Source organism: Panthera leo, chromosome D4 (genome assembly GCF_018350215.1).
Source record: "Panthera leo isolate Ple1 chromosome D4, P.leo_Ple1_pat1.1, whole genome shotgun sequence".
Classification (NCBI taxonomy): domain Eukaryota; kingdom Metazoa; phylum Chordata; class Mammalia; order Carnivora; family Felidae; genus Panthera; species Panthera leo.
Window position 1 is genome coordinate 87,105,072 of NC_056691.1, and position 18,491 is coordinate 87,123,562.

Below are 18,491 nucleotides of genomic sequence, written 5' to 3' on the forward strand. Positions count from 1 at the left end.
TGCGTGTATCACATCTGTCATCTAAGAAGGACACTTACTTTGCTTCTATATCTTGGCTATCGTAAATAATGCTGCAGTAAACATAGGGGTGCATGTATCTTTTTGAATTAGTGTTTGCATTTTCTTTGGGTAAATACCCAGCAGTGGAATTATTGTATCATACGGTATTTTGTGTTTTTTTAATATTTTGAGGAAACTTGATACTGTTTTCCACAGTGGCTGCACCAATTTGGATTCCCAGCAACAGTGCACAAGGGTTTGTTTTTCCCCACATCTTCACCAACACTTGTTTGTACATCCAAGGGAGCTGGGTAAAATAAATTATGGCCAAACAAACAAATAAATACGGCATTTCCATGTGGTGGAGTGCTGTGCAACTTTAAAAAATGATGAGGGGACTGATAATGAAAAATAAGAAAATTCTTAATGTACTATTAGAGGAAATAATCTTTAAGATACATTGTTAAGTGAAAAGAGTAAGGTGCGGAATAGTTGGTATAGTGTATTTGGTTTAGAGATGGATGGTTGGATGCATAGGTAGGTAGGTGGGTAGACAGACTGTAGAATGAAAGAAGGAGTGTGTGGCATATTACTGGAAGGAAAGACAAAAACCTCTGACAGTGGTTGCCTCTAGGGACAGGTTTGGATGACCTACAAAGCCTTGTAGGGAGGCAGGCTTTTTGGTGTCGCTTCCAAAATCTTTTTCTGTAATCTTTTAATAGATCCTTAATATTTAACAAAGAGGGAGACTTTTTTTTTTTTTTTTTTTACTCTATTCTTATACATGTATTAGCTAATAAAAGTAACTTTAAAATGTTTTATGTTTTAAAATCTGACTTTATTTTTCCCATTTTTCCTTCATTGTGCAGACTGAGCGCCAGGTATCTCGCTGGTTTGTTCAGTGCCTTCGGGAACAGTCCATGCTGCTAGAAATTATTTTCCTTTATTATGCATATTTTGAGATGGCACCTAGTGACCTGTTGGCATTAACCAAGATGTTTAAAGAGCAAGGATTTGGTAGTAGGCAGACCAACAGGCACCTGGTGGATGAGACCATGGACCCTTTCGTGGATAGGATTGGGTAAGTCTATTGAACTTGTGCAGTGTTTAGAACATTGATATTCTAGTTCCTGTGAATGGGTGAGGGGAGAGTCTAGATGCACTTTTCACTTAGTGGGTAGGGAAACAGATGGGTGTGCTTCACGTTCCCAGTCTTACAGGGAGTAATGACTGAGACTGAGAGGGAAGTGTTTTCTCAAAATACGTTTTCCAGTCTCATCTTTTACTATCTTCACTTAAGAGGTTCATCTAGTCAACAAAAAATGTAGTGAGTGTCAATGGTAGGCCAGTGCAAATGCTAAGAAGACAGTGACAAGGCAGATGTGTCCCCTGCCCTCTTTGAAGTCCTCATCTACGGACTTTGAATTTTATGGCAGCGAATAGAGCCACATCTTTTTTTCTTATGTACGAAAATACATTGTTGATGTTTTTTGACATAAATGGTATATGCTTTTACAACTAAATTTTCCGCATAACTAGATGTCCTGGAACTCTTTCATCTCAGGATGTTCTTTTTAGCTGCTGCATATTAATACATGGTATGGATGTTTATTTCATGGTTCACTAATGGTAGGCAGTTAGCTATTTTGCACATTCCAAATAATGCTTATAAAGAACATTCTTTACAAGCCTCTCTGCATCTGGATGAGTACAACTCTAAGATAAAGATCTAGAAATGTAATTGTTGGGTTGAAGGGTATGTGCCTTTGTATTATAAAATATCTGTTGCCAAATTGTTTTCCACAAAGCCTGTACCAATTTACACTTCCACAGTGGGAGGAGAGAACCAGTTTCCCCACAACCTTGCAAACCCTTGATATTATCTATCGCCCCCCTCAGTTTGATCCCTTTGGTGTACTGATTTGCCTTTCTCGGGTTATCCGTGATGTGGAGCCTTTTCTTACCTGCTCTTGGTACAACCTCTGGGGTGAGCTGCCTGTTTGCATCTGTGTCAGTGAGGAGGAGATTCAGCTGCATTTAACAAAAAGGATGATGTCATCGTGGTTAGAATGGATATATATCCACGTTTTGAGGCCTGTTTCCTCTGTGAACAAAGATACACACCTGAGTCGTGAGATGGTTTATCTGGGTCAGATGTAATTGGTGGCTATAGAAACTTCCAGTCCTGGATCTGTGCTTTGGCAGGCACCAGCCCCACGTGACTGTCAGGAACTTTAAATGTGGCTGGTCGAGGGACTCCCGGCTGGCTTGGTCGGTGGAGCATGTGACTCTTGATCTTGGAGTCAGTCGTGAGTTCGAGCCCCATGTTGGGCGTAGAGGTTACTTCAGTAAAACTTAAAAAAAAAATGTGGCTGGTCAAACCGAGGTGTGCTGGAAGTGTAAAATACATACTGAGTTTAGAAGACTTAGTATGGAAAAAAAAGCACAAAAACCCATTAATAATTGTTTTTGAAAAAAATAATTTTTCTGATATTAAAGCATCTTGCATTTCACCTTCGTCTCCTTCAAGGTTCAAAGTAGCACATGTGACGTCATGATACCGTTTTCCTTTCCAGCTACTTCAGTGCCCTTATCCTGGTGGAAGGCATGGATATTGAATCCTTGCATAAGTGTGCTTTGGATGACAGAAGAGAACTGCACCAGTTTGCCCAGGACGGGCTTATTTGTCAGGTGAACTTGGAGGAGCTGCATTTCCCTTGGGAGACAGTTTAGAGTCAGGAGTATGTTCTTAACCCTCCAACTGCACTGCCCCTTGAAAGTTTCCTTGTGGAATCAGAGGTCCTACGTTGTTAGGAAGTTAACTGGATCCGGAAGAGATCTCAGGTTTTGGTGGTAGTGGATACCACATAGGTGATAGTTGAATCTGTGAGAATGAGTGCAGTCACTCAGAGAGATGGCATCAGGAAAAAAAAGAGGCCCAGGGACAGAACCTTGGGGCGTGTCTTCATTTATGGAGCTTGTGCAAGAAGATCAAAGGGAAAGCACGTTGAGATGCGATGGTTAGATACAAAATGGGGAAAGATCAGAAAGAGTTAAAGAAGGATTGGGAAATTTTCTAAAGAAAGTTCCACTTGGACGTGTATTTTATAACGTTACATTCGACTACTTACAGTCAGAAGAAACGAAGTGTGGGCACAGGGAAGAGTGGCGGAAGGGTTTATGAGTGAGGTGGCTGGGGGGTGGGGAGGAGTACGTACCCAAATGGGGCAAGGGGCCGCTGGGCAGTTGTAAGACTTACTGCATGTGACAGAGGGTCCCATCTGGGGCTCTGACCCTTTGTTTTAGCGACACAGGTTTTGTTTTTTCTTTTCATCAGGATATGGACCGTTTGATGTTGACCTTCGGGGACATTCCACACCATGCCCCAGTGCTTTTGGCCTGGGCTCTTCTCCGTCACACCCTGCATCCAGAAGAGACCAGCAGCGTTGTCCGAAAGATAGGCGGCACGGCCATCCAGCTGAACGTATTTCAGTACTTGACCCGACTGCTCCGCTCGCTGGCCAGTGGGGGAAATGATGTGAGGCTCGGGCTGTTGGTGTTTGAGCAGGAGATGAGCAGAGAGCAGGGGAGAAGCTCGTTCATGAATCATGATAGTAGTAATGATAATTGTAGTAGTGATGTGGATAATGATGGTGCTGTTTCCAACTCTGTGGAGCATCTGCTATGACTGGACACTGTGCTTAGCGCTTTCTATACGTTACTTTATTTCATCCTCATAACGCTTATTTGCACTAGGAATTTTCATCCCGTTTTACGTATTAAGAAGTTGAGACTGAGGGAGATGTGATTTGTTCACAAGAACAATAACCACCAACTAGTGGTAGATACAGTTTGAACCCACGGTGTCTGACTCTGCCTGCCAGTATAGGATACTATGCCAGTACGGTAATCTGGAAGATCGCTTTGGCCATATTGACTGGAAACATCTTTTTTGGGGAGCTTCGTCATTCAACTGTAGCAGGATGTATCAGCCATTCTCTTGAGGCTAGTGTTTGGGCTTAATTTCAGAGGCACTGTTGTCAGCTTGTTCTGACACGCTAACAGGAAACCTCGGCCGGCAGGCACCACTGGTTGGCATTGGTTCGTTTATCTTGGTGATAGTTCAGCCTGCTGCATTCATACCAGCGCATAGAGACCCTTTATCCTCTTTTCTAGACTGGGTGTGGTTTTCTTCCCCACGAAACTGATCATTTTGAGAATGGTTCCTTTCCGATTGTATTCTTGGCTGTGTTGTAATATTTATGGTTCCTGCTTTTTCATTTCTCCCCCTCGCCTTCCTGATCTTGGGACTAAATCAGAAGAATTATAAAGCCTTGGGTTCTCTTCCGTTTGTTTATAGAGACTTGATTAATGTGCTAGGATTATGCCGAAGCTGGGGGGGAAGACTTGTTATTCAGAATTGTTCACTGACTCCTTTGCCATTGCAGTGTACCACCAGCACCGCGTGCATGTGTGTGTATGGACTGCTCTCTTTCGTTCTCACCTCGCTGGAGCTGCACACACTGGGCAACCAGCAGGTTAGTACCTGATTCTCGTGGGACTTTCTGGCATTGCAGTCATGTCCCTGAGATACGCCTTTGGAGCTGATACAGCACACACCCACATATCTCTGGTGTTCATTTGTTTATTGCTGTTTTCTTCGCATTTATTGTATTATATATGATACATATGAACGATAGAAAAATCAGAAGGTGCTGATAAAAGGAAAAAAGTATAATCCCACCACACAGGACAACTTCTGTTAGTATTATGATGCGTTCTCTTCTAAACATTTTCTGCATATATATGTTAAAAATGTAACCATTTGTCTCTAAAACTGGAATCACAACGTACATACTGCTTTGTAATCTCATTTTGGAATGGTGCATCAGTCCCAAACATCTGTGGGTGCTAATAAAATATTCTTCTACAATATTTTTAAAACCTGAAACATTTCAGGGGCACCTGGGTGGCTCAGTCAGTTGAGCGTCCGACTTCGGCTCAGGTCACGATCTCATGGTTTGTGAGTTCGAGCCCCGCGTCGGGCTCTGTGCTGACAGCTCAGAGCCTGGAGCCTGCTTCCGATTCTGTGTCTCCCTCTCTCTCTGCCCCTCCACCACTCGTGCTCTGTCTCTCTCAAAAACTAAATAAACATTAAAAAAAACAAAACCCTGAAACATTTCAAACTTCAGACTCCTAAACAATCTTATTACCAGCTTCCAAATTATCAGCTCACAGCAGATCTTGGTGCTCTTTCCTTCCTTGATTATTTTGAAGCACATCCCTGACATAGTTTCATCTATGAATTTTCGATGAACCAGAAGAGGAGTTAGTAAAACTTTACAACCAGTACCATAACTAACAAGCTGTATCTTTAAAAAAAAAATTTTTTTAAACATTTATTTATTTTTGAAAGACAGAGAGAGACAGAGAATGAGCAGGACAGGAACAGAGAGAGAGAGGGAGACGCAGAATCCGAAGCAGGCTCCAGGCTCCAGGCTCCGAGCTGTCAGCACAGAGCCCGAAGCAGGGCTCGAATCCACAAACCGTGAGATCATGACCTGAGCTGAAGTCGGACGCTTAACCGACTGAGCCACCCAGGTGCCCCTGTATCTTTAAATATCAAGTCAGAATTTAAATGTCTAGTTAACTCGTAAATGTCATAAATTTGTTATAAGTTTGTGTGTTTGGATCAGAATCTAAATAAATAAGGTCCACATGTTATGGGTTGATAACTCTGTCAAGTTTTAGTCACCTGTGGTTTGCACTGTAGTGGGCCCAAGCCACATCATTGTCTAGATAATGATGGTCTAGATCCGTTAGTTCCTTAGGAGTTACAAAATGGCACTATTCTATCTTATTTATTGGTTGGAACATTGCTATAAAAAATTTGTTTCACGATATATGCAAATATTAAGTTGTTATGTTGTACACCTAAAACTAATGTAATATGTCAGTTATACCTCAAATAATTTTTGTTCTCGCTACTATCCGATACTCTGGTATAGAGTACTGTGCTTGCTTGTTTTCCTATATTTACTGATTTTCCCTACCATCCTGTAAAGGTGGCTAATGAGGTTTTTAAGTTTTTATATGTCATGGTGAACTCATGGGTATAAATGTGTTAGCTCTGTTTTAATCTAATGCTGTTACTATTCTTAGGCTCAAATTACCCACCTTTGGCCAGTAAGAACTCTTTCAGAAGAGCCCCTCTATCTGTCCTGCACTGCTCTTATGTATTTTGATAGCTCTGTTGCTTTCTGGTATGACACACTGTTGTAGGATTATCTTACAAGATTCTCACCCCAGACCTGGAATCCGCCATTTCTCTAAGGAAGCCTGGTTCCTTTCAGTGGAGAGTGCTGTTTGAGGAGTTCTTTATAACTAAGTGTTTGTATTCATTTTTTTAATGACTTGTTTTGGAAATTGAAGGAATTGGTGAAGTTGCAGAAACTGAAAATTTACTATCATTAGAAGAGAAATTGGTGTTCATTGGAGGACTCCATTTCCAAAGTTCCAGGGGCATAGCATGAGCTTTGCATCCTTTGCCAAAATTCTGGTCCCATGTGGACCTCAGTGTACGTAGTGGGAGGACCGGTATTAACATACCAAGGATGTGAGAGTCCTAGCACTTGGGTTTTTTAAAGAAATCATTCTCAGTGTGTGCCAGGCTCTGTGCTAGGTGCTGAGGGTTAAAAACTTGAAGAGCCGCTCTTGCCCTCTAGGAGAACAGTTCAGCCTAGCCTAGTTGCACCTCACCTTTACTAGCACCTTAATGTTTACAGTTTACGGTCCGCTTCTGTACACACTGTCCTCTTCCGTCCACAGAGCGGTGCTGTGAGGCAGATAATACTGTCGCCGTTTTATAGCTAAAGATTTTGAAGTTCAGAGAGGTTCACTTGGCTAACACCATACAACAGGCATAATGTACACCCTAGATGGGGTGTAATCTTTTTAAACCCACAGTTCTTTCTGACCTAGTATGTGGAAATATTGTTGACGTTTTGATTTGAACAGAGATACAGTAAAAGAGATATGACTGCGTCAGCTACGGAAACTAAGCTGTTTTCTTCCCCGTCCCCCAACAGGATGTGATTGACACAGCATGTGAAGTCCTGGCAGATCCTTCTCTTCCAGAACTATTCTGGGGAACAGTAAGTGTGTCAGAGGGAATTATGCTATAAGATATTCTAGTAGCAAAACAATTGATCAAGCACTTAGTTTGTGATAGGTCTCATATTAAGCGTTTATGTCATTTTGTATTTACTTTTTACGAAAATCTATAAAGTAGATAGAATTATAATCACCATTTTGCATATGAGGAAAGGAGATGCTTAGAGATATGAAGTGACTTGCCTAAGGTTACACAGCTAGATGAACAGCCAGCCTCAGGAAGCAGTTCTGGCTGACTTCAGTCTATAGTCTGTGTTATTAACCAGCATGTTCTGTATCCTACCCACCAAGTCTTTTTTTCACATTGTTAGTCTCAGGCACCAGTAGTGCTGTAAGTCTTGAACATGCGTCTGAGTTGTCAGAATATTGTTAACAAGTTAGATAAGAATTTGGCTTCAGAGAGAACAGCTTCTCACCAGTACATAGGCTTAGAATTAACACCAGTCCGAAGCCCTAGGGTCCAGCTGATGAATAAATCTGTTCTCTCTTGTACTGTGGCCTGACTGATATGCCTCTAGGTCTTATCCTCTTCTTCCTGAGTCACTGTCGTCTCGAACAGTGTTCCTGGGAGAGGGTGGCCTGAAACAATATTTAGATTAAGGATCTGTTACTTGTGTGCAGTGGCCAAATGCTAACATGTTGTTGGCTGCTTTTCACATTATTCAAAACATCTCCTGCAATGGCGGATAACATTGTCTTCCTGTTGGGAGGATGGCCAGGAAAAGGTCACTGGAGGCAGTGGTATTCTCTTTTCAGGTCCTGATAAATCTGATGTTGAAAGCCTTTCTCAGTGAAATTCTGGAAATCTTCAATTGTTCGGGAGGGGTGGTGTCTGCCCGGAGGAAAGGACTGTTTTTAGATTTTCTTATGATTGCTAGGCAGTTCGGAGATGTGTTAATTCACGGATGGTGTTGAAGGTCAGTGACCTCTCTTCTTCCACCACAGGAGCCAACCTCTGGGCTCGGGATCATTCTGGACAGTGTATGTGGGATGTTTCCCCATCTCCTCTCCCCACTCCTGCAGTTGCTACGAGCCCTCGTATCAGGAAAGTCCACTGCCAAAAAGGTAGGTTGTTCAGTTAGATGCTTGATTTCAGACTGTGGGAGAGGTTTTGGGGGATGCCACTGCCATGGCAAGAATTAGTCTGAAGTTGAACGAACAGTGCCAGAGATAGTGCTTAAGTTCTCTTAAATTAAGTACCTATTGCAGACACTGAGTGAGACACAGTATAAAGTCCCTTACTGTCTCATCGGAAGAGGATAACAATAGATACAAGGAAGAAATAGCTGATACAGCCATACGGTAAATGTCATTTGAGTAGTAAAGACCTACTGTTGAGGAGAGCCAGCAGTCTGTGGAGTGAGGGGCCTTGAGCTAAGTGTTAAAGGGTGCTGAGCGTTGGCAAGGAGCATAGAGGCAATTCTAAGAAGAGTCACGGTGGCAGGTTTGTGAGAAGTTTGAGAGTCAGACACAGTCTGACCGAAAGAGCAGAACAGATGTGGGACCCCTTGCATGTCCCCGAGGTAAGCGTGCGGCTGGATTTTTTTCTGTGTGTTGGCAGGTGTATAGTTTCTTGGATAAGATGTCTTTCTACAATGAACTTTACAAGCACAAGCCCCATGATGTGATCTCCCACGAAGATGGAACTCTCTGGCGGAGGCAAACGTCCAAACTCCTTTACCCTCTTGGTAAGATGGAGACCCTCCCTGGCTCAGTAGCCACCTCTCCTCAGCTTCTGTTTAGACCTCAGCACTGCTGTTTGAGCCATTTCATGCTCGTTGCCTTTAAAGCAGCTGCTCTCCACTGTGCTCGTTGAGGAATTATTAGTCTATTTCTCACTTTTTTATATCATTAGATTGACCTGAGCCGAAATCAAGAGTCAGATGCCCAACTGACTGAGCCACCCAGGCACCCCAGATTATCTTATTTAAAAAATAATGGGTGTTCATTGTAAAGAGAAACAGCATAGACAGACACTTTACAAAGTTCATCTGTTCAGACTTGTCCGTCAGATAGTCAGTGTTAAGAGCTGGTATGTGTCCCTGTGCACACCGTACACTCTCTTAGATTGATTCTGCAACTCATTTTTCTTGTATGTGGATCTGACTCGTTCTCTTTTAGTAACTACAGAATTATTCTAGATATCCATAATTTTGTATCTTTTTCCTTCTAAAGGACATGTAGGCTATGTTGGGTTTTGGTCACTACAAACAATGCTCCTTTGGGTACTTGTACTTTATATACTGGTATTTTTATTTTTAGTACATAGAGTCTTCAAACCGGGGTTGTCTGATAAAAGGGTATATACGAGAATAATTTTGTGGGGTAGAAGGGTATATTACAATAACAATTTTAAATGGGTAAAAGGGTATATATACAGTAACAATTTGAAATACGTGTCAGCAACAGATGAAATAGATCAACAAAATGTGTTATATATTTACAGTGTGATATTATTCAGCCTTGAAAAGAAAGGGAATTCTGACACATGTGCTATACGTGGGTGACCCCAGCATGGCAGTGTTAGCTAGTGGGACGAGAGTCTGTCCATTTCTGTGTGATTAAATGTTGTTGTCTGATGTAGGAGTCGCTTTTTCCTATTGTATCGCTGGATATTAGACTAATTTCTCTTCCTCTCTTCCTTAGGGGGTCAGACCAACCTTCGCATACCTCAGGGCACAGTAGGCCAGGTAGTGCTGGACGACAGGGCTTACCTGGTACGCTGGGAGTACTCTTACAGTAGCTGGACGCTCTTTACCTGCGAGATTGAAATGCTGTTGCATGTTGTTTCCACTGCAGGTGAGGTCAGCTTGGGGGGACATGACTGTGGGGAAGAAAAACAGACATGCTTAGAATTGGGGGACAGAGAATCTCAGGATAAAACTCAGAACCGTCCAGACTGGGATCCGTGTAGTGTTTATCTGGGAGACTGTTCAGTAATCTTAAAGGAATTGTTGCTCTCTTTCCCCTCAGATGTGATCCAGCACTGCCAGCGGGTCAGACCCATCATTGATCTGGTCCATAAGGTCATCAGCACAGATCTGTCCATAGCAGACTGTCTCTTGCCCATCACATCCCGTATCTACATGCTGCTACAGCGGTAAGCATCAGCTCACACACACCCCAGGTTAAAGTCCGCATCTGTGCCTCTGTGGGAAGCCCTGGTGTGATACTATCCCCAGCTGAGGGTTTTCCTATTTTTCCATCCCTACTGAGAGGAGAGACTTGGGCAGAGAGAGCTGGAAAATATCTGTGATGGAACACGTTGTATTCATTTCACTGAGCAGAGTACACTATTCTCCAACTAGGCTAACGACAGTAATCTCTCCACCGGTGGATGTCATTGCTTCTTGTGTCAATTGCTTGACTGTTTTGGCTGCCCGGAACCCTGCAAAGGTGAGACACACCAAGTCTTCAAAATAGCCAAAAAATGTTGCACTTGGTGTATACCTGAAGACACATGGACATTGAGCTCTTTTCCCTTCTCAGGTCTGGACTGATCTTCGTCACACAGGCTTTTTACCATTCGTGGCCCACCAGGTCTCCAGCATGAGTCAGATGATTAGGTGAGCCAGGTCTTGGGTTGGGTAGAGCGTATTCCCCGGGAGTACCATATACATTTTGGGTCCAGGCTAGCTACATTACTTTTAAAGAAGCTTCCCTGTGCAGAATTGCTCATCCAGCAGCAACCACCTTAGGTACATGGGAATTAATTTTCCAGGTTGGAGAATACAGAGCTGTCTGGATCCAGAGACGTGGCTTCCCTTTCCTCAGCTGTAGTCACTCTATACTTTTCCTTGTTTCATGGCTTTTTGAACTTGCGTGGTAGGACAATTATTTATACATAGGCTCCATTTTCCTACTTGAGCATTTGCTCCTTGCCTTCTCTTGCTTATTAGACAACGATGTTTTCCTGATGTTTATTTGATTTTTTGAATTTTAAAGCTCTTGAGGTTGTACATTAATAAAGTACTCTCTTGGTGTTCATCTTGGGTATAAAATAGCCTAGATTTGCTTCATTCTTTTGAGAGCTTTCCTATGTTAGGTCCAAGCTATCTAGATAATAAGAATGCTCTGTGATAAGTTTCTTGAAACCTTGAGATTGCCCCGTCCTGATTCACTCTGCCTCTGTTTTTCCCCAGTGCGGAGGGGATGAATGCTGGAGGGTACGGAAACCTCTTGATGAATAGTGAGCAGCCCCAGGGCGAGTACGGGGTCACTGTTGCCTTTCTACGCTTGATCACCACTCTTGTCAAGGTAAACGCTGGTCAGATGGAAATATCTGAAATAGTTTCTCTTCTATCGTAGTCATTGTCTTTGGGCACAGCAGTTGTCCTGACGTTATAGCGTTAACAGTTTTTGTGTATTGAATATTTACTATGTGCCAGATTCCATAGCAGGTACTTTATCTGTGTTAATTAATTAATTAATTAATTAAAAATTTAAAGTTTGTTTATTTTGAGAGAGAGAGAGAGAGCGAGCAAGTACATTGGGATAGGGGCAGAGAGAGGGAGAGAGAGAGAATCCCTTCCCAAGCAGGTTCCGCACTGTCAACGCAGAGCCCCATGTGGGGCTCGAAATCACAAACTATGAAACATGACTTGAGCCGAAATCAAGAGTTGGAAGCTTAACTGACTTAGCCATGCAGGCGCCCCTGTGTTAATTTATTTAATATTCAGAGGCAGGATGGTATGATGTGGTTACTGTCGAGCTATTTTCATCGTAGCCCAGGGCAATACATACGTTTTATATCTAGGCCCAGTATCCGTGTGTGTGTACGTGTGTGTATGTACGTACTTCTGAAGCAAAGTTTCACAATTCAGCACTTCTCTGACAACACAAAAGGCACTCTGGTATTTTCTAATAAGCTGATTTCACAGTCCACTAATGGATTACAACTCAGTTTGAAAAATACTGTTGTAGCATAGATTTTGGAGTCAGACAAAATTAGGTGTACATGTCAGGTTGACCACTTACTAACTATGTTGGGCTTGGGCAAACATGGAATTTCTTAGAACCTTTGTAAAAAAGGAGTAATAACATGGTCTCTACTCCTTGGAGTTGTTGAGAGGGCCACACATGAGAAGCACTCAGCCTACTTTTCTGCCTGCGAGAATCAATGAATGAATGCTTGAAAAGGTAGAAACAGTCCAGAGATAGGGCTATAGCTATAGATATTTATACGTAAGTAAAGAATTTCCATTTTTAAGGTGAGGAAGCTGAATATTAGGACAAAGAATTGTGAGTATGAGAGCTCCTTTCCGGTGTCCCAGAGATAAGGTAGAGGTTAGGCGAATGAATGGCATCATGATAGTGAAATCAGCACTCCCCATTGCTAACAGTCCTACGTCCTTCATGTTCATGGTTGGTACCTCCCTCTGCCAGATTTAACCTTCTTCTGTCTCCTTCACGTAGGTGCCTTCCGTGACATTGAGACATTGTCTTTTTAGTCTTTTTCTCTATTTCAAAGAAATCCACAGCTTGGACCCAGTTGAACTAGAGTGTTCTGATTTTTTTTTTTTTTCTCTTACTGACAGCCAGGGTTTGCCTAGATTTCCTTTGGACCTGTAGTTTTAGAGTTAAATCTCTGATAGCTGAATGACTTCCTTAAATGGTTTAAGTCCTCACAGCATGGTTTCTCATAGGGGCAGCTTGGGAGTACCCAGAGCCAAGGGCTGGCGCCCTGTGTCATGTTTGTGCTGAAGGAGATGCTTCCTGGCTACCACAAGTGGCGCTACAACACCCATGGTGTGAGGGAACAGATTGGTAAGGGACGCGCGCGGGCAGGGAAGGCCTGAGCCACTCCTGGCTCCCTGGAGATCTTATCTTTCCCTTTGTTGGGAGGAGGGTCATCACACAAGGCCACTTCATTCCTGTGTCTTTTCCGGAGTCCAGGTTGCCTGATCCTGGAGTTGATTCATGCAATACTGAACCTGTGCCATGAGGCAGACCTGCACAGCAGGTATGAGGGGGTGATTGCTTGAACCCGGTGCTCTTGGACGCTGCCGCTCCCCAAGGGAAGACACGGGCGGGCTTCTGCTCATCCTTTCAGAAAACTCAGCTGGGTTGAACCCAGAGCTCAGTACTCTGGAGGTTCTCATTTGCTCTCCACTGGACTGTATCCTTTCTCCCTGTGAGTCGAGAAGAGCAAATGAAATGGGGATGAGATTGTTCCCAATGACACACACACATACATATACACAAATTATTTTTTATGATCTTTACAAAAGTTACACATGTTCGTTAGGAAAATAGTGAAAATGCCCTTCCTAAACCTGTTTCCAGAGATGACTAGGAAGTTCGTGTGTATTCTACTAGGTGTTTTCCTTTGCGTGTACTAACTGCTCCATAATTTTATTTCCATGCCACTTCATATAGATCTGTCTTGTTTTAGTGGTACCATGCGTTCCATTGTATGAATTAATCATGACTCAATTCAGTAGATATATCCATTAATCGTTGGGACATTTAGATAGCTTCTCTGGGTTGTTTTTAAGATCAAGTCTACTTAAGGAAAGTGATCAGAGTGTGTTCATCTGACACGGAGCTGATCTGTATCACTGACGTCCAGTTGGTTAGGTTTGGATAGTGCCCTTCTCTCGCAGTAATAAACTTGACAGCTCCCTGGTAACTCAGAACATGTCTGTCTTGCAGTCACAGCCCCAGCCTGCAGTCTCTCTGCATCTGCAGCCTGGCCTACACAGAAGCGGGACAGACAGTCATCAATATCATGGGCATCGGTGTGGACACCATCGACATGGTGATGGCTGCTCAGCCCCGCAGGTGGGGCTCCCTCTCCCCTTCCCCGTTTATCTTAGTGTGCCTGCATGTCCTGAGAACTCCAGTGTGGGTTAACGTGCGGTAGCTCTTTAAAGACAGCCTTATTTCCCCTAGGATGTAGCCTGTATGTAATCTAGTGGCTGCTACGTAGACTGGCACATAGCAAAGGGAGTTGATTGCTCCTCCTCTCTCCTAGTTTGGACTGGGGCCTCTAACAGAAGCTGTTGAACTCTGGGATTATTGTTGGAATCTAATTCATGAGAGCACATATGTTGCGAATGAAGTCATGTTGTCTGAATCAACTTTGGTTTCCATTTGGCACCCTAGTGATGGGGCAGAGGGCCAGGGGCAGGGCCAGCTGCTGATCAAGACAGTGAAACTGGCATTCTCCGTCACCAACAATGTTATTCGGCTGAAACCTCCTTCTAATGTGGTGTCCCCCCTGGAACAGGCTCTCACACAGCATGGTATGTATTGATCTTGCGAACAGCAGTGCTTCTGCCCACAAGTACGTACTTCAGGCTGTGTTGTTAGAGGCCAGCAGTATTTTCTGACTAATTCCTGGAGGGAGTTTGGGAATGATCACCAGTCCCCATCCCGGACTTAGAAGCGAGAGGGCTGGAATGTCCTTCATTTCTGCCTCCTGTTGATGACGGGGTAATAGTTAAGAACCCGTGTTCAAAGTCAGACTGCCTTGGCTCACATTTTGGCTTTAATCTGCTATGTTACTTTGGGCACATTATTGAACAACTCTGCCTTGGGATAATAGTAATACCTTCCTTACACAATTACGACGGAGGTAAGATTACTACGTGTAAATCGTGGAAGGAAGTTCTTGGTACCTGTTAAGTATTAACTGTTTTATTCTTTGACCTTACACTACTCATTTAATACCTTTGGGACCCTGTTTCCTCATTTTCAAGTAGGTGTTTAGATAATGCCTAAGACCTACTCTTAACTATCATTTTGAGATTTTGACGATTCTTGCATTTCAATGTGACGTCTTTTTCTAACCTGTTTGTTAAGAGACTGTTTTGTTTTGTTTTCCAAAATGTCTCTCTTTCTGCTCTTAATGAATTGGATTGGGCTGTTTACCTGCATATCCCCTTGGCTACCGAAAAAAGAGAATGGTATGGCCACCTGGATTCGCTCTGGCTCTCCCAAGTACTTGAGGGTAGTAAATTCCCTCACGTGCGTGAGCCTTTTTGAATAGCAGCCTCTCTTAGGAGCTTGAATCAGGCACATTGGTGTCTCAGCTGTTTCCTGTACTTCTTCAGGTGCCCATGGGAACAACCTCATTGCTGTTCTTGCCAAATACATCTACCACAAACATGATCCGGCTTTGCCACGTCTTGCCATCCAGCTGTTGAAACGTCTGGCCACGGTAGGATCCCACTTAATCAGCCAAAGCCCCAGAAAACTGACTTTGTGCATGAGACCACCCCTGCCTTATCTCAGGAGAAACAGCTAGCTTGGACTTAGTCCTGACTTTTACAGTGACCCAGCCATGTACACACCACACAAATTGTGTTGCTGTCCACACCACACCTAAATTGTGGTTTGTGAGAGTTTTTTTTTTTTTTCCTGATTACAAAAGACATGCATTCTCATTTTTACATATTTAAACGTTACAGGTAAATGTAGCATAGAAAGTTAAGGTCCACTCTGATCCCTTTGTTCCAAGACTCCCTATGAGCAGATTGGTATGCATTGTTCCACATTTCTTTTTATCTGTGCTTTTGTACTGAAGGATGTTTGCTGTGCTCTTCCGTTCTTTACAAAAGTAGAATTGCACCGTCCATACTGTTTTGTGACTGGCTTTTTTCACTGAACCACAGATCTTACAGTCTTTCCATGTGGGCACATTTGGCCTACTTTATTGTCTTTAATGCTTGCACGATGAGCCACAGAATGGATGTATCCTGATTTATTTGGGCTATTTTTTTTTTTTTTTTTTTTTGTCTTTCACTATTACAAGCAGTGCTGCAGTGAATGAACATTGTTGTCCATAGAACGCCATGAGCTTTTGTTTTCAATTCCTGAATATTAGTTATTAGTGAACATTTTAATTTTTGTAGACATTTCTAAATTGGCCTCTATAAAGGATTGTATTAAAAAAAATGTTAAAAAGGGGGTGGGATGCCTGGGTGTCTCAGTTAAGTGTCTGACTTCAGCTCAGGTCATGATCTCACAGTTCGTGAATTCGAGCCCCACGTCGGGCTCTGTGCTGACAGCTCAGAGCCTGGATTCAGTTTCTGTGTCTCCCTCTCTCTCTCCCCTTCCCCTGTTTACACTCTGTTTCTCTCTCTCAAAAATGAATAAACATTAAAAAAAATTTTTTTTTAATTAAAGGATTGTAGCAGTTTATATTCCCCCCTTTTTCCTAATTTTTTTTCTAAACATTTGTTTTTGAGAGAGACAGAGCACAAGTGGGGCAGGGGCAGAGAGAGAGGGAGACACAGAATTTGAAGCAGGCCCCAGGCTCCGAGCTGTCAGCACAGAGCCTGACAAGGGGCTTGAAATCACGGACCAGACAGCGAGATCATGACCTGAGCTGATGTCGGACGGTTAACTGACTGAGCCACCCAGGCGCACCCCCCCCTCTGCTTTTTTTTAATGTAATCTCTACCCCCATCATGTGGCTTGAATTCATGATCCTGAGATTAGGAGTGGACACTCTACCAACTGAGCCAGCCAGGTGCCCCGACAGTTTATACTCCTAACACCAAGTCTTAACATCCTTGCCAGAGTGGCCCTGTCAGTCTTTTAATCTTTGCTAATCTAATAGGCAAACCAGTATTACCTCATTTTTGCTTTGCATTTATCGTTATTATTGTGTATCTTTTATGTTGATTACCATTTCTTTTGTGAATCACTGGGCACTTTGTACCATAGTTTGAAGCAATGTCCCTTTTAACCCACTGCCACATATTTGGATGTTCCCCTTTGTGCCCATTTTCTGAGAGTTCTCTGGCACCCTTCTGCAGGAGCTCGTTGAGGTTTTTCTGGAAGTAGAGCTCTAAGTCTGTGTTTGGTCTCCACCAGGTGGCCCCAATGTCAGTGTACGCCTGCCTGGGCAACGATGCGGCTGCCATTCGAGATGCCTTCCTGACCCGCCTGCAGAGCAAGATTGAGGACATGCGCATCAAAGTCATGATTCTGGAGTTCCTCACGGTTGCAGTAGAGACTCAGCCAGGCCTCATTGAACTGTTTCTGAATCTGGAGGTGAAGGATGGCAGCGATGGCTCCAAGGTGAGCCCGCACCTGGGATGAAGCTGGGGGGCGGCCCCTTGGGAGGTGGGTGTAGGCCCCACGGGTGCGCTTGCTGGCAGTGGCCAGGGCCTGAACTCTCTCGCCCCTCTTGCAGGAATTCAGTCTTGGGGTATGGAGCTGTCTCCACGCCGTGCTGGAGCTGATCGATTCCCAGCAGCAGGACCGCTACTGGTGTCCGCCCCTGCTGCATCGTGCGGCCATTGCCTTTCTGCATGCCCTGTGGCAGGACCGGCGGGACAGTGCCATGCTGGTCCTCAGAACTAAGTAAGTCTGGCTCCAGGAGGTATTTGCTTTCAAGGCTTGTGTCTGTAAAATGGGAGTAACGATACTTCATACTTCAGAGGTTTGTTGTGACAGCTCACTTAGCATATGTGTAGAAAGTGCTAGGAGCCTGGTTCAGCGTGCAGGAACTTCACTCTTAGTCATTGTCTTCTTATGCTGCTGCCGGCAGGTGTCATCTTTACTCTAGGGCAGAGGCGTGTTTACCTTAGGGTGCCTACCTTTTCCTGCCTTTTGTATTCTTGCCTTCTGCTGACTCCTTCAGACCCACTATTCTTGAGAAACGCCTTCCGAAGAGTGACTTGTTCCAGCCCTTGAACTGAATGAGACCCCTGCTCTCTAGGACCCTGTTCGCTGAATGAGACCCCTGCTCCCTAGAACCCCGTTCGCTGAATGAATCCCCTGCTCTCTAGAACCCTGTTCACACAAAGGGAAGGAACATTAAAAAGGCAAACCATGGGAATCTGCGTCCTTATTCCCCTCCCTCTCTCTTCCTTCTGGGGCTGCGGGACATGTGCAGCGGCACAGATCATGAGAATTTTTACCATTCAACTCTAGAACATACATATAACATTTGATTGTGTTTCTTAACGGGAAGGCATAACTGTATCTGTGGAACCCTTTATATTTACGTAGGAGCAGGTCACCTATGAGACACATGTTAAGACTGGGCAGGTAACTTGGGTGTTAGGACTTGGGTGTGCAAGTAACCACCCAAGGCAGGTGGACAGAACTGCAGGAAGGACTGCCTGAGAGAGAGGATGATTTCCAAATGTATTTTTCTTTCAGACCCAAATTTTGGGAGAACTTAACCAGTCCACTGTTTGGAACCCTTTCTCCTCCCTCAGAAACATCTGAGGTAAGCTGGGGTGAAGGGTAGGACGGTGACGGAAAGTCTCAGGGAGGACAGGCTGGGCTGCGAGAGGCTGAGGTGTAGAAAATGGTATCTCCCCTAATTAAGCAACCAGAGTGTTTTCTTCACTGGA

The 18,491-nt window shown here is 43.8% G+C and overlaps 1 protein-coding gene across 1 annotated transcript in view; it reads left to right on the forward strand.

Annotated features, from left to right (window-relative positions):
- The window catches only part of NUP188 (nucleoporin 188), a 54,256-nt gene that overhangs the window by 26,324 nt on the left and 9,441 nt on the right, over positions 1-18,491 (forward strand). The window contains exons 9-28 of the mRNA XM_042911896.1: positions 870-1,081; positions 2,577-2,691; positions 3,338-3,538; positions 4,449-4,538; positions 7,089-7,154; positions 8,119-8,238; positions 8,735-8,861; positions 9,820-9,972; positions 10,147-10,273; positions 10,482-10,569; positions 10,663-10,739; positions 11,316-11,430; positions 12,819-12,939; positions 13,069-13,135; positions 13,828-13,956; positions 14,281-14,420; positions 15,231-15,337; positions 16,999-17,205; positions 17,321-17,490; positions 18,295-18,364. Of these exons, the coding sequence (XP_042767830.1) occupies positions 870-1,081; positions 2,577-2,691; positions 3,338-3,538; positions 4,449-4,538; positions 7,089-7,154; positions 8,119-8,238; positions 8,735-8,861; positions 9,820-9,972; positions 10,147-10,273; positions 10,482-10,569; positions 10,663-10,739; positions 11,316-11,430; positions 12,819-12,939; positions 13,069-13,135; positions 13,828-13,956; positions 14,281-14,420; positions 15,231-15,337; positions 16,999-17,205; positions 17,321-17,490; positions 18,295-18,364 (2,502 nt within the window). The remainder of the gene's footprint in view (positions 1-869; positions 1,082-2,576; positions 2,692-3,337; positions 3,539-4,448; positions 4,539-7,088; positions 7,155-8,118; positions 8,239-8,734; positions 8,862-9,819; positions 9,973-10,146; positions 10,274-10,481; positions 10,570-10,662; positions 10,740-11,315; positions 11,431-12,818; positions 12,940-13,068; positions 13,136-13,827; positions 13,957-14,280; positions 14,421-15,230; positions 15,338-16,998; positions 17,206-17,320; positions 17,491-18,294; positions 18,365-18,491) is intronic.